At 34.0% G+C, this 16,301-nt stretch overlaps 1 protein-coding gene across 1 annotated transcript in view; it reads left to right on the top strand.

Moving 5' to 3' along the window:
- The first annotated feature begins 736 nt into the window (after positions 1–736).
- The window catches only part of rpf2 (ribosome production factor 2 homolog), a 35,733-nt gene continuing 20,168 nt past the window's right edge, over positions 737–16,301 (top strand). The window contains exons 1-7 of the mRNA XM_028791587.2: positions 737–867; positions 5,080–5,212; positions 6,789–6,826; positions 8,964–9,003; positions 13,969–14,050; positions 14,132–14,208; positions 15,701–15,800. Coding sequence (XP_028647420.1) covers positions 845–867; positions 5,080–5,212; positions 6,789–6,826; positions 8,964–9,003; positions 13,969–14,050; positions 14,132–14,208; positions 15,701–15,800 — 493 coding nt within the window. The 5' untranslated portion in view covers positions 737–844. The remainder of the gene's footprint in view (positions 868–5,079; positions 5,213–6,788; positions 6,827–8,963; positions 9,004–13,968; positions 14,051–14,131; positions 14,209–15,700; positions 15,801–16,301) is intronic.

Raw genomic sequence — 16,301 nt, 5'->3', positions numbered from 1 at the left:
TTATTTTCCATGTATTTTGGACTTACACATATAAACTTTGGAAAGATATCAGTACCTTCATTGTTAAGTATATTTTATTAGGGTTTTCTGGGTTTTTTTAACTGTTATTTTGGTTTCTATTATTCTATTATTTTGGTTTCTATATGTATATGTGCGTTATAAATGTGAAGTGATTGCCTTCTTCCTCATGAATTAACTTTCACTTTTAGGAAAATTTCAAATTCATACATACATTCATACAAATAAATTCACAGATAGAAAAATTCATTTTCAAATTTTTATAATAGAAATACAATATTATTTAGAAGTAATCGCTCCATCTTTAAATAAAGAGGCAGAACAATGGCAGCGTGTTTAGAATAAATTTTGTAAAATCTATACTTTTCTTTTTAACTTTTAAATCGTAACTTAGTTCTTTCTGCTTTCCTCGTATTTTATTAACATAGAACCACAAATGGATGACATTGTTTTGACACGTCAGTGAACTCTGCGTATGTCTCATGTCTAAACGTAACGTAATTTGTCAACATTTCCTACAGAAATAAAGCGAACATATCTTAAGATGTTAACGTTTTCTACTAAAGCAAAGCATACGCTGTTTTAAAAAGCCTGACATCACCTCAGGAAGAGACGTCATTCAGTGCCGTAGCGTACTCCTCAAATAAATCTGGTCCAGTTTAAAGTAATCGCTTTGATTAACACAACCACACAAAATTCCATGCTGTGTTTTAACCTGTGTTAGTTCTATAATGCGTATAACCCGGAAGGAGAAATATAAGAACTTCCTAAATGGTGGATCCACGTGTTGAGACTGTAGAAGAACAACAGTAGTCCGGGGGAAAAAATGACACAATTGGACGGGATCGTGTGAGTAGAAATGAGATTAGTAACTTGTTTACTGTCAAGTACAGGAGGCTGATCAGCACCGAAGAAGTACAGAGCCGCAAGCGAGAGCTGGACGGAGTTGTCTGATGTCAGGAGTGCGCGCTGTTTGGCATTTTCTTCTGTTCAAGCATAGGTTTACCTCGTGCCGTTCAGTTGATGTATTTCCTTATGTACGATGCCTTACATTTTCTCCTCTGTCGTAAAATAATAGCCTATCAAACGGAATCTTTTAGGGATTTAAATGCAAACATATCCAAATAACATTTGCGTGTATTAATTTACAGTCAGATTAGGCAAACAGCACTCCGATGCAGTAGCTGTGCGCATTTTTTCTGAACTATACTGTTTAAAACCTTGAACGTCTTATTTGCATTCAAGAACTGGACGCCTGTTTATTGGACGTTAAATTGCTCTCCGCGCACTACAGAGATTGTAAACGTTTCTGAGAGCTTGTATTCTTGAACCTAAAATGTGTTTTGTTAAATATCGAAAATCCATTTTAAGCTTGTAAGTATGGTGTCATTATCAGCAGTAGCAGTATTGCTGAAGTAACTGTACCGAGTACAGTGGCATTATCAACTTCTCCTCACCTTTGCAGGTAGTTTTCATACACTGCTTGCCAGTTTCACGCTATACCTCATCCCGGTGGGTCACAATGAAGGCTCAAATTCACATTTAAAGTCTTTTGACATGTAGTATTTTAAGTGATGAGAAATTGCTTAACATTTTGAAAATGTTATCTTTTACTTGGCAGGTGGTCATGTATCTATGTGTTTACCCAAGTTATGGAATCCAGTCAAACTAGTCAACTAAATGATTTAATTAACATAGTGTGAATGCACTTTTTTTAACATTAGGAAGAAAATTGGGCAGTTATAAACTGATTGGTTCTTAATTTAAAAAAAACTAAATTGGCTCTGTGCAAATCTATTAACACCTAGCTAATTCTAAGAAATGCACTGCAAAATTCCTGCCTTATAAATACACAGCTTTTTTTGGGGGGGGCGTAACTTGGTCTGATTGTTATGGAATGAACAGTTACTTTGCTGATGGTGCTTGGGTTGATAGAACTGACTTGAAATCTTTACATATGTTTAATATTCTTCTGACTAATTTGTGCGGTGAAAGCCATAGTGAGCATATTTGTAGTGGATCATTTCATTTTCAAGAGAACAGATGTATTTGTTGTAAACAGCATGCTTGGATTACCGGATGTGCACATTCCCGTTGTTTATTTTAGCTTGCCCAGTTCTGTCTTCAAAATCCTTATTTTTTTAATATGTTCTGAAATGTTTGAGATGCCGTGAAATTGGTTTATTTAAATCTAAACTGTATATGTCGGTGTACTGCATGATTGGGAAATTCTTGTTTACTGGTAGTGAAAAAGTAGGCTTGAGTGTGTGAATAATGTGCATCAGTGGTGATAAGAATGACAACCAAGTAAATGTTCACAGAGTTAAGCAGTGCTGGTGGGTTTAGTTTTACAGTTGTGCTTGAAAGTTTGTGAACCCTTTAGAATTTTCTATATTTCTGCATACATATGACCTAAAACATTATCAGATTTTCACTCAAGTCCTAAAAGTAGATAAAGAGAAACCAGTTAAACAAATGAGACAAAATATTATACTTGGTCATCTATTTATTAAGGAAAATGATTGAATATTACATATTTGTGAGTGGCAAAAGTATGTGAACCTTTGCTTTCAGTATCTGGTGTGACCCCCCCTTTGCAGCAATAACTGCAACTAAACGTTTCCGATAACTGTTGATCAGTCCTGCACACCGGCTTGGAGGAATTTTATCCCATTCCTCCGTACAGAACAACTTCAACTTTGGGATGTTGGTGGGTTTCCTCACATTAACTACTCGCTTCAGGTCCTTCCACAGCATTTCGATTGGATTAAGGTCAGGACTTTGACTGTAACTTTCAAGCACAACTGTAAATAGCAGTGAGCATTTGAATTAATATATGAATTCACATACAGTGTTTCAGTCTTTTATTCTAATGTGACAAATGTGGAAGGGGGAAAATCCCTGAACTTTATAACTCCTCATTCTTAGTGTCCCCAATAGTCTCCTTAGTGTGACAATCATTTCTTGTTTTTATTTTATTACAGATGCAGTAAGACAACTGAGAAATGTCTATATTTGAGACTTCACCTGCATGCCACTGCATATGTTGTTTCTAGTAATTTTAATACCAGAATGTGCTTTCATAAATGGGTATTGAGAAGTCAAGCAAAATGACAAATTTTATTGGCTAACTAAAAAGATTATAGTATGCAAGCTTTCAAGGCTACTCGGGCCCCTTCTTCAGGCAAGATGTAATGAAGAAGGGAAGAATGTAATGAAGAAAGAAAGATGAAGAAGGGGCCTGAGTTGCCTCGAAAGCTTGCATACTGTAATCTTTTTAGTTAGCCAATAAAAGGTGTCATTTTGCTTGACTTATCACTACATTCATAATGGCTAACACGGTACAACGCCCTAGTACTACAAATAGGTATTGAAATAGTAGTTTTTAAGCTCGGAGTGCTAGAGATATTTGGAATGTATGAAAACTGGATGCTTTACTAAGATACACACAATCAATTATTTGTGTTAAAATCCAAGAAATTTGGTAAACATTTTGTTTAAAGAATAAGAAACCTGTCAATGTTTGCACAGAATTGTAGCAGCTTAAGATTCATTTTCAGCGTACTGTTTGAGTATTCCGCTGACCACTGGGAGTTCTCATGCATCCATTTTGTAAGCGCTGCAGGGATGTTGAAACCTGTCTCATGAATAGTGAAAAAATCAACTTTGCTGTTCTGACACTCCACTAAAAGTAGGCCTAAACCATCCTTGGGTAATATGCCACTGAATGTGGGCTTTGAGTTCACATTACATAAAGTTGCAGTGCTAGAATGTGTTGTACAGGATAATTTGTGCCTTAGCTATTATACATGTGAAAGAAAGAGTGAGAAAATAATACCTTCAGAACTATTAGCAAGGTTAATGCATATTTTTTCAAGAATAAGGTCTTCTTCAAACTCCTCTGAGTGCTTCTTGTGCTTCTCCCAGTCTCCTTAGAGCAGTGGTCCCCAACCTTTTTGACAGCAAGGACCACTTTATTAAATGCAAATTTTTCCACAGACCGGTCCGGTTTGGTCAGTTTTATACACAATTTACATAACATTTCTATTGTTATTAAAGTTATTAAGCAGTTCGCATACGTTTGCAGTCTGAGATTTTTCTTCTTTTTTGCATATAACAAAGACATATGCTTTACATTTGCCATTCCAACATATTTCACATCACAAACATTAACACTGCTATCTTTTTTTCGTGTCTGCCGTTTCTATAGGACGGTGAAAATGAGTTAAATTCCAATGGATGTTTTTCAAATGTTGACAAGCAATAAGCAAAAGGAATCACTGAAAACCACAGACAACAAAAACAGAAAAAAAAAAAAAACTACGAGTAAAGTTCGAAGAAAGAGATTTTTTTTACAATGTTTCTGTTTGGGGATCGTTGTGCAAACGTGCACATCTGAGCTGCGACCACAGATCTAACTGCTCTGTGGATGATTCGTTCAAGCATTTCAAGGTCACTTCGTTGTAATGAAAGCATCTGCTGAATGTACTTCGTAGTAACGCGATTTCTATAGACTCGTGTCATATGGGGAAACTGTCGGGACCAAAAAATACTTTGTTGTAATAGTCTCTCACCTCGGTCTCTCTCTTTCTGCGCCGCTGCAAAGCCCCGCCCGCCAAGCGTTCTGAAAAGTCTGAGTGAGTCTCCGTTGCCGGCAGTTCTCTCGCGGCCCGGCTGTCAGACGGCTGCGGACCGGTAGTGGGCCGAGGACCGGGGGTTGGGGACCCCTGCCTTAGAGCACTAGTGTCATTTCCACTTTTTAGGATTGTGAACCACCTCTGTTAAACTGCTGTTATTAGATGTTCCTTTAAATTTTTTTCTAGGTAGTACAAATTCAGCTTTTTAGCCTTTCAGTGTAGTCTAGCTCCTCAGTTGAAATTGGTCACATTGCTTTTTGAACTCTGTCAAGGTCTTTCAAGTGCTTCCTATAGTGTGGTGACTACAGTACTGGTGTCAGCTCTGAACTTTAGTTGGTTCTGGTTCATAAAGGTACAGTAATATTTCAGCTTGCTTGCTTGTTTTTTGTTAATACCAATGATACAAATTTTCTTTTTTTAACAGAAAACCAAAAACAAAACGCTCAAAAAGATTTCTCCAAAGCAGAGAGCCAAAGCTTGTTGAAAATATTAAAAATGCCATGCTTATTAAGGGAGGAAATACAAGCCAAGTGGTGACTCAGGCCCTAAAAGACATTGTGAGTAAACTTTCAGTTTATTTTATTATGCAATCATTGTTTCAAAAAGTACACTGCTTCCAGTAGTTTTCCTGAAATTTTTATAGAGATTTATTTACTGCAAGGATTCAGTGTTAAATGTAAATAATACTACATGTTTTACATTTTCCCTAGCAAGCCAAACAATACACCTTGAGGTTTCAATAGCCCCTTAAAATGTGATGCAAGATTTCATTGTTACACTCTTTCTGAGTAATTTTTAGCAAATACAATCCCCCTCATATTTGCTATGATGCTTTCTTTTTCAACCTTGGGAAAGCTGAAAAATTCCTTTTGTATCTCAAAATGATTGACCGTCTGCAACTTTTTTTTTATTACTATTGTTTAATTTTTCCAACTCTTCTATTAAAGAGTTGCATTTAACAAATAATAATTGTCATTAAATTACTACAAACCTTATGCTGTCTTAAAGTCCATTATGTTTTCTTCATTTTAAAAAGTAAAGTGTATCTGAATGTTCTACAACAAGGTTTATTCTCTGCTTTGTCTTCATTTAAAAATAAGACATTTTATGTGCTTTCCATTCCAAAACTGTCTGACTGTTTATTTCATATTGATTTGTAACCGAGTGACCCTGTAGTGTTTTACTGAATATGTTAATCTTTTCCCACTAAACAATCCCGCTCATTCATAAAGGTCACAGTAATTAATGTAAAATTGAAATTTGCAGAATTTTTAGCCTTTCTATGTCAGGGTAGGTGAGGTAATATCTAGATATTATAAGGGGTAGATTAGAGGTGTCACAGGTATCATTTTTTGACTGCCATTGCAGATGCCAAGTATTTTGTTAATAATACAGGCCAGTAGAAGCACTTTTGTTAAAAAAGAAGAGTGATGCTGGATTTCCAGTCACAGAAGTAGGAATAGGAGAACATTTTATTTTGTTAATTAACAATCCTGCATAAACCCAAGACTCAGAGGGTAAAAATCAACCTAGCCTGCTAGTGTCATATGTGCTATAGGTTTTGTAGTTGGTGCACTGGTAACTTACACTCTCTGAGCTTGTATACTGTTATCTTAAGAAATAAAAAAAAAAATACCTCACCTCTTCAATGATCAGCTCTTCTGGTCTTTCCATACTCCTAGATTAGCTTCCAGCTACCACATAATACCTGGTATTTTATGTCAGACCCCATTTTATTAAATATTTTGCTATTTTCAATTCAGGGCAGGGTACTTATTTAAAAGCATTTAATGAAGCTATTATGAAATTACGAGTATTTTGGGCCTTGTAGGCCTGATACAAGTGCCAGTGTACAATATTTTTGACATGATGACACAGGTCAGTGACTTCTCCCAGCTCTAGATTAAGAGGTGACATAGTCTAAACGGAAGTAATTGGAGATATTACAAATTTCAAACTTGTGGAAATGTAGGTAGTGTGCAAATATTCAATATCATTGTGAATATATTTTTCATTGTGTGAATTAAAGATTTTGTAAGTCAGCATTTGGTTGGTTTGGTAAGTATACAAGTCATGAACTCTGTCTAACTTTTAAAGTAATTGTTCTCCTTTTTTAATTTAATATTTTTTCAGCATTCCTTAAAGAAGCCAAATGCAGTGTTATACAAAAAGTAAGTATTACATATGCAACTTACTGTTATTTGCTCTTTCAGAGTGAAAACTAAACCTAACGATTATATTTTCAGAAAACCCAATGTCAATAGATCATTGGCTGTCTATAATGGCTCTTTTTTAAGAAAATCTGTATCAATCAATATATAACCAGAAAATGGTATCCGTTCTTGTGTATTAAGCCTTCAGACTTTAACTAAATCACTTATAAAAGTTGAGGAAGCAACTTTGGAGTCGTAATAAAACTGGAGCAGCAGTATGAGTAATCACCAAGCTAATTATAATTATATAATTAACCTATTATAGAAATGGTGAATCTAATAAAATTCCGTAGCACTAATATAGCATACATAAAGAAGGTTCTTTTAAAGCACAACCATCGTGTAAAATCATCACCCAACAATCACGATTGTGTGTTCAAGAATTGAAAAGAATTAGCTACTAATACTTGGAACACTGTATTGTGAAAGTATATTTGCTGTCTGACTTTATTATATTATTGTACTGTTTTACCCATAAATCTGTTTTGATCTTTTAGTACAGTAGTAAATAGTGGCAAGCCTGAGAGAGAAAATTACACTTAAACATTTGTGAAAGAGTCATTGCCTATCTGGAGAACAAGTAAAAGGATAGCTTTGGGATAATTGTTTAAATACTTGAGATTACCAACCAGGTTACCAAAATAGAGGTATGATGTGGTAAATGATACCCTCAAGACTAGTAGGTCTCAGGCAGTTACTTTGGAGAAAAATGGAGGAATTTAATTAGTGGATACTTACTGAAATGAACAAAAGGTTTGCATGCACCTACAAATGTTATTAGGCTTAAGGTTTGTGCCTTGATAATGTGTCCCCTGATTTTAAAGAACTTGCAGATAAATTCAAGAGATGCCAAGGTAAATGGCCACCTGCAACAGCTAATACCAACATATGGAGGGTGCAACTTTTAGACTTTCTGCCGGTACTTGCACTTAAAGTTGCACTATAAACTGCATGGTAATGTTTTTCTTCTCATGTTATGTTTTGGTTTACCACTTATTTTCTTCCAGATAAATAAAACTTTAAAGTGGTAAAATCACAGTTCATAAGAAGCTTATACATAAAAATTGAAATTCTATTTATATGTATACCGTATATGTAATAGAGAAATTATTATCAAGGAGGGTATACTAGCTCTGTACACATACATTGTGCGCATTATCCCTCTGCACATTTGTCAGAATGCTTTTGTCCCACATGCCTTAGTTTTGCCACCATTATAAAGATATTCCTAAAACCAACAAGTGTTTGACTTCTGTCATTTTTGGAATTGGTTACAAAACCATCTGTCACATCATAGTCAGAGCAATTTTCTGTTCATTTAAGTTTTTTAATGTCACAACATGGAAAGTTATCAATCAAATATATTCTCAATCAAAATAAGTTGCATGTGGCAGTGGACACAAATACTCATGCCATACTATACTTTTCTGAGGCAAATTTAAAATAAATCCAGTGTTGTCATTATAAAAAGTGATAAACACAGTATGAAGGTAACAAGCTAAGTTCACTTAGCAGTCTAATAAAATAAACTATTTTGAGAACAGCAGTTCAAATGGAAGAATATTTGAGCTGGTTATATTGTTTCCTTGGTGTCATTAACATATGTCCTAATGAGAAAGCGGGTAGTCCCTAAGATATAGTTGGTGGGTGGCCTCTGACGTATACTATTTGCTTTCCAGGCTACCTGCTTTTAATAGAGTACTAACAGGTTTGGTAACAGGTTTGTTTTTTTTGTCATTCCATTTTACAGTTTAATTTGTTATATTTTTGTTTGTAAATGACTCTTTCCTAGTTCTGTAGAAAAGTCTGATGATATCGTTAACATAAAATCATTTTTTTTCTGAGACAACTGATATTTTATATCTCTTCTTCCAGACATATTCTATTATTACCGACATATAGTAGTTGTTTGAGTTCATTGATCATTTTTTGTTTTTTTAAGTTAGATGGAATTTGAATTAAAATATCCAGTCATTCTTTAACACCATGCAGTTTTGCATATTTTTCATTGCTCTATACTACTCATAATGATTTTAGTAAATAAATATAACAAAAGTCATGGCTTTCATTGAATTTATGCAAACTTATTTTTCAGAAAAAATATAACTAGGCCCTTTGAAGATCAGACATCTCTTGTAAGTACTAATTTAATTTGAGCTATGTCATTACATTCTTTTGAGTTATTAGTATTCTTTCTCATTGAGAGCTTGTCTGGGAAGAGCTTCTTACAATGAAGTTAGTACCTGCAATATTATAAGATGCACAGAAAACGTAACACATTTTCATTAGTATGTGCTACACCATCTCGACATCTGCAGTATCTGCTTCTTGGTTCTGAATGAAGAATATGTATATGAATATGATCTAGTTAGGTCATATTTATCATTTGTATCAAGCACTTTGGAATTTTTATTTATAGTTGTATTTTGAACAAAAGTTTAGTATAAATATTGGTGCTGATCTAAAACATTAGAACAATTTTCTGATCTTTTGAATTTAATTTATTTTACATTTTTAGTCCATAGTTTTGAGGAATTGGTAGAGCAACCAGTTTGGAAAGTGCTGGATACAATTTAGAGGAAAACCTGAAAATTGTATTATTTGCCAAGGAGAAAGCCAGCAAGTTGTTACCTCAGTGGCAGTAAACATTATAGATAAAATTATGGTAAACGCTGTTTTTGTGGACTGTTTCATCAAGTCTTTCTGTAGTTCCCTAACTCAGTCACTAGCAATGTTGAACAACCATTATGAACAGTATAGTACAGTATATCTACAACAATACTAGTTAAATTATTACAATTGTATTTCTCTTGTTAGGTGTTAAACTGAAGGTTGCAAATACTTTTATATTATTACAATTTATTTGAAATGCAGAGCTTTTCTAGATCATCTGACAATGCTTCATACCAGTGGAATAATTTGTCTGTTGTGTTTTTGTATAAGTGATTCAGCTCAAGTTTATTTACATTGATTTAAAGATGAGGCAAAAATAAGTTACAATAGAAGTAAAATATTTGGAGTTGTAAATGGCAACATGTAGTATCAAATAATATAAGTTCTATATAAGATAAATAAGTAATATATAGTTGAAAGTACAGGCAGGTAAGTATAAGAATATGAAACAAGTTAAATAACATGTATAATTATATCATTATCTAATGTTTTAAAAGGAGAGGAAAAATATAAAAGCAATAGGAAAACACAAGATATTAAATTTCCTAAAGCAGGAGTCTTGACCTCTTCCTTGATGTAATGTCAAACTCCCATATTCCAATGCAAATGGGTTTTACAAAATGACAAGCAAAACTGCAGTTGTATCATAGTAATTCAAATAAATAAATAAATAAGAATAGTAATAATAGCTTTATTTAAGCTAAACAGAATGTTCTCAAAAACTAGTGATGTATTTTTAATATGTTAATACTATTTAAACAATGCTGTGTATTTTCACGTGTATTTTATTAATTTGGAAATGTTACTTTATCTTTATAAGCTTTTAGTAATTGAAGAGTTTGTTTCAGACACAATAAAGGCTTGTAACTTTGTTTTAATCACTGAAATGAAATGCTCAATGGTCACTTAATATACATACTAATATTGACTGATCATATTACAAGTATAGAGATGAAGATTGTATTTCTTTGAAAAACACAGTATCCAATGCATCTGTTTTCTGACAGACCACAACGGAATAGAATCCGAGCTGTGCTTCATCATTGCTACATAGTGCAAAGTGAAGCATTATTGGTGTAGAGTTTTGCTATTTACTGTAACACTGCAAACAAGCACTGAACATAAAACTTACATGCTGTTTTTATTGGTATGTGTGTCTGCATCAATATTAATGGCTCTGCATTCAAATTGATTATTTTACAGGAGCAATGCTATTTTTGGTTTTGTTTAAGAAAGATCACATATTTCTATCTCTCCTGTCAGAGCTGAACACGATCAGATACAGTGCTGAAGTATAACGTTGCAGCGTACCTACCTGCCGCTTGGCCAGAATTACATTTTTTTTTTTTAACTTGATTTTTAAGGTTTGTCCTGTTTCACTGTTTCACTACTACATTGGAAACATCATGTGTTAATAATAGATTTTCACAAATTTATGTGCTGACTCTGTACCATGCCTATGTGTAAATAAATTTGAAGAATGTATTATGAATTACTTTCCTGGGGTGGCTAATTAAAAAAGTCCCTAATTGCCAGAATTCCTTAAAATAAATATGTAGCATTTTGAAACAAATGCTTACATAAATGTATTTTAAGTATCAATATTGTCTATTGATTGGACATAAAACTGGCATATACAGTATCTATTATAAAAGGAAATCCTGGGATGAGACTTTCTCGAAGAGATAATTTCAAGTCCTGTGAGACGAGACTTTTGCTAGGAGATTATTCCAAGTCCCGCACTCCTCACAACCATATTCAACCACGTTCACGGTCCAGTCATCTCATTCGTGTGAATGCTTTTGTCAGACACACTTCCTGCGCTCTCAGCTCTTAGTCATTTAGGAAAAGTCCTCTGTTTAATCCTTAAAGAAGCTTTTATGGACGGTATTGTAATACATTCTAAAACACAGACAAGTTTTCTTGGATTTCTAGATGAATCTGAAAGACCACGATCGCATTTATAATAAACCAACAAGTGACGAATTGTTAGCGTTAATAGTTTCGAAAGACTGAGATATCAAAGACAGAGTTGATTTTCGTGTTTATCCAAAAGCACAGCACGATTCGTCATGTCTGTCTTAATTATTCATCTCAATCAGATCCTTTACTCTTTCCTTTGCTTTTCCCTGATGGCGAAACAGGATGTTCATATAATATGAAACGCACAAAATCTGAAAAACAAATAACACCCACACACTATTTCGGTTCAAAAATAGCAATACGTCCCAATGTATTTAACCCACTTCCATCATCTCAACGTCTATCACAACATTACATTATTAATGCATATCTAAAAGTTGAAGTTAATCGTCTCTTCTTTATTAAATCGAATCAAGCAAAACTTAGAACAGAACATATGCAAGGTCTCATTGATCACGTTCAAAGTTCAAATATCAATAGTTCAGACAAATTCAAAGTAAAGCAGTAATATTACCATTGTCATATCAAGGTAGTCCAAGAGCATTGCAACAGTTATATCATAATGTAATGGCAATATCCCAAACTATCGGTCGGCCAGATTTATTTATTACAATGACTGGCAATCCACAGTGGCCAGAAATTCATCGATTCATGAAAACAAAGCCACCGGCTACTTCAGCTCTGGATATTCCACCTTTCGTAAGTAGAATGTTTTATTGAAAGAACTCTAATCGATATTTGGACAAATTAGAGCACACATTTACATGATCGAAATTCAAAAACAGGTTTTGCCTCACATGCATTTATTGGTTACTTTGCAAAATAAATTATTAACTGCTGATGATGTCGATCGGTTTGTCTGGGCTGAAATTCCAAATAGACAACCCTATCCTGAATTGTGGCACTAATGCATAAAACACATCTCACAGACCTCATTTAAAAGATTCAATATTTTGGAACTCAAAAGAAAAAAGTGTTTAAAGGAATTTCCTTAAGCTTTCGTAAATTCAACAGATATAACTAAGGCTGGCTTTCCTGATTATCGACACATATTCGTCACGAACAACACACTTATCACGGGAAGAAAGATGGAAAAATTGTGATGATCAATAATTCTGTGATTATACCGTATAATCCGTATTTGCTCAAACGATTCGATTGTCATATTAATGTCGAGTATTGTGCGTCAGTTATGAGTATTAAGTACATCTACAAGTACATTCATAAAGGGCACGATAGTGTACGTGTAACTTTATCCAAAGAACACTCTCAGGACGTAGTTCAAGCATATTTAGATACTCGGTACGTCAGTGCATTGGAAAGTGGGTAGCACTTAATGGAATTGCCAGTGCACAATCGAAGTCATTCTGCTGAATTCTTACCAATTCATTTACCAGGTCAGAATATGATTCAATTTAAAGAAGACGAAAAAGCTGAAGCTTTACAGATTCAGACAAAAAAGAAAACAAAAAATGCAAAATTGTTGGCTTATTTTGAACTTATTAAAACAGACGTCAATGCAAAAGCATATACGTATGCGCAAATTCCTCAACATTACACATGGCAGAAACAAACAGGAGTAATGTAATGTAAAATAGTAAGTTCTATTATGCATATGTAACAGTTCCCATGAAAATATCAATTGCTTTAAAATGTACATCCGGTTGCCCATACCCCCTGGGGGTTGGCGAGCGAAGCAAGCAGGGGGCAGAGCCCCCTAGTATTACAAAATACTCTGGTCTCAATCCAGGTGGTTTGTCATGTGGTGGATGTGGCAGTGTGTTACACATGCTCTCAACCTCTCTCTTACTCTCAATCTCCTCTGCAAACACTGTGTTGTACTATTACATTCCATGCTGAAAGATTTGAAACATTGTTGGTTTGGTTTACATACTTTATTTGTTTTTATCTCTGAAATTTGAGCCATTTTTAAAATGGTGTTGTAATCTATTCCATGTAATATACTCTACTTTGAGTTATTTGTTCAACTTTGAATTATTTTATTCCACATTATCAATTTTAGATTTGATGTTGATGGACATAATAAACGAATACTATTTTCCAGCCTTCAATTTCACTACAGTAGTAACGGTGTTGGCAAATACTAAAAAAACAAGTATCGGTAGTTGGTCTGAGAAGAATGGTATTGATGCATCCCTAATGAGCACTAAGGAAACATGAAATAATATGCGTCATGGAATCTCGCGTTGTCCTGTATAGTTTGTGAAACAGAAACGTTTGCATTATCTACATTTTGTCACCTTCACTGTGTGACCCACAAGGTACATTACTACTCTTCACCAACACATAAAACACAACTCATTGCAGTGGTACATAACAGGTTAATTTTCCACAAATTACATTCTTTAATAATTGATGTACAAAGTTGGTATTGGTAAAGCCTTTAAATATCATTCAAATTAATTTTTTCTAATTGTTAATGGCTGATTGACTGTCATGATTGTGTTTCATTTTTATTAAAACATACTTGTTTTCTGTTGAAGGAATTCTTTTCAAAGAAGTCTGATTGCTCTTTGTTTGTGTTTGGATCCCACAACAAGAAAAGGCCGAACAATCTTGTTTTTGGTATGTATGTGTTTTTGTTTCTTATAAGCATTCAAGTTGAAATGAAAGTTTATTCATTAATGTAATAATTTCATTTTTTAGGTCGTATGTTTGATTTCCACGTTCTTGACATGTTTGAGTTGGGAATTGAAAACTATCTCTCTTTGGAAGACTTCAAGGTCAGTTAAGCTTTAGTTATATGTGCTTTCACACTGCTGCGGTGGCCATTCAGTGTTAGAGAGTGGAAGACAGTTCTAGGAACCACCTACTTGAGGTTGTTTCTGCCAAATCAGGCAATAGCAGCAATTAGAACCAAGTGTGTACTTAACTTTTTCACATGCACATGTATCATATATACTATTATAAATGCTTTGTCTATAGAAGGCTTTATTCCATTTTAGTAAAATCTGAAATTACACTACCGGTTAAATGTTTTAGAACACTTTTTCTTCAAATGTAATCCGTTGAAATGCAAGGAGTGACCTAAAATAGTGAAAAGGTAAGCAATAAATTACCAAAGGGTCAAATTTAAAGTTCAGATTAGCAAAAAGTGAAAAAAAGGAAAATACGAGAATATTACAATTGGGCCTTTATCAGGGAACAACACATATTTTAAATAAGGGATCTGCAAGTGGACTACTATTAAATTAGTAAAAAGGATTTAATGGATGAATAATAAAGCAAAGTGCATAGACAGGAGTTTAAACAGTCTCCTTCCCAAAGATAAACAAACATTACATTTTTGTTGCCTTCTGATCTCTTCTGTAGTTTCAGTACTGCACTGTATGTATTCAGAGTGTGCAAATTTATATTTATAGAAAAGCTGTTCTGCTCTCAAGCTTCATTGCTTTGCCTTTATTTATTGATCTGACTTAAATCTTCAAACAAATCAAAGTTAAAGTTAGATGTCTTCATATTTTACTTACAATAACATACAGCACTATATTAACACTTTATTGCTTTTTAATTATTGTTAACGTTTAAGATAAACTGTTCTTGTAAGGTATTCTGAAAAAATTATGTCTCTTGGTATTAATTTGTTTAAATAAGCATTATACTGGAATATATTGCGTTAATGTTTGAAATATTGCTGGGCTATAATACTTGGATTTAATATAATCCTGCATTTCAATTATGAAAAATATCACTGTAGGCAGATATTGTCATCAAATATTTTATGACTGCTCAAGAACGTTTCATCAGTGTAACACAAGTATTTGAAAGGTTTTTCAAATTCTATGGGAAATTCCAGGGCTCCACTTTCTATAGTATCTCAAAAATACTTTGTTTATACATAATAGGACAGTGTTTCTACATATGCAGTATGTCATGATGTCAATTAAAGATTGTTTAAGGGGTTGTTTAGCTGACAGAATCTGATAAAAACAGAAGAATGAAAACTTCACTGTATTCTCTTTTTAATTTTAGAGCACTTGCATTGGGCCAGTGCTCATTTTTAATTACTTCTTGTCACCAGGAAATCCACATGTACAGCATATCTGTTGTAAATTTGCACAACATATACATTTAATACTGACTAGCATTTGCACATTAAAGATTAACTTTTTATCTAGAAAGGAAAAGTATGTCTTAGTATAAATATTCTTAGAATGGTGTAAATCTGACATGTGTATGATCTTTTCAGTTACATTTTTTACTCCTTCCTTGCAGAATGCTAAATTTCCTGAAGGAACAAAGCCAATGCTGATATTTGCAGGAGATCTATTTGATACTGACAATGAGCACAGAAGATTAAAAAGTCTGCTAGTAGGTAATAACCATAATCATCATCACTGGTTTAACAAATATATTCAGGGTTTACCAAGTTTTCCTGGTTGTTCACAAAACTCTTCCCTTCACTCTCTGTTGTACTGGGCATTCTTTGGGGTTAGACCCATTCTTCTCATGTCATGTGCCACCACCTCCAATTTTGAGAAGCTCTCCCCCAAAAAAAAAAAATCATTAAAAGCAAACGCCACCATATGCACACACACACACACAAACCCCAATTACATATTAGGGCCAATTCAGGATCGCCAATACATCTAACCTGCATGTCTTTATAGACTGTGGGAGGAAGCCAGAGCACCCATAAAAAAACCTATGCAGACATGGGGAGAACTTGCAGACTCCATGCAGGGAGGACCTGGGTTGCAAACCCCAGCCTCTTTCCTGTGAGGCAGCATACTACCACTGCACCATCGTGCTGCTGCATCTCTTCAGTTTAGTTTTAAAAATCAATTCAAAAATGTATGGTATTACCTTGTAGTAA

Source organism: Erpetoichthys calabaricus, chromosome 3, assembly GCF_900747795.2.
Source record: "Erpetoichthys calabaricus chromosome 3, fErpCal1.3, whole genome shotgun sequence".
Lineage (NCBI taxonomy): Eukaryota > Metazoa > Chordata > Cladistia > Polypteriformes > Polypteridae > Erpetoichthys > Erpetoichthys calabaricus.
The sequence above is the reverse complement of the archived record's forward strand: the minus strand, read 5'-3'. Positions and strand labels throughout refer to the sequence as shown.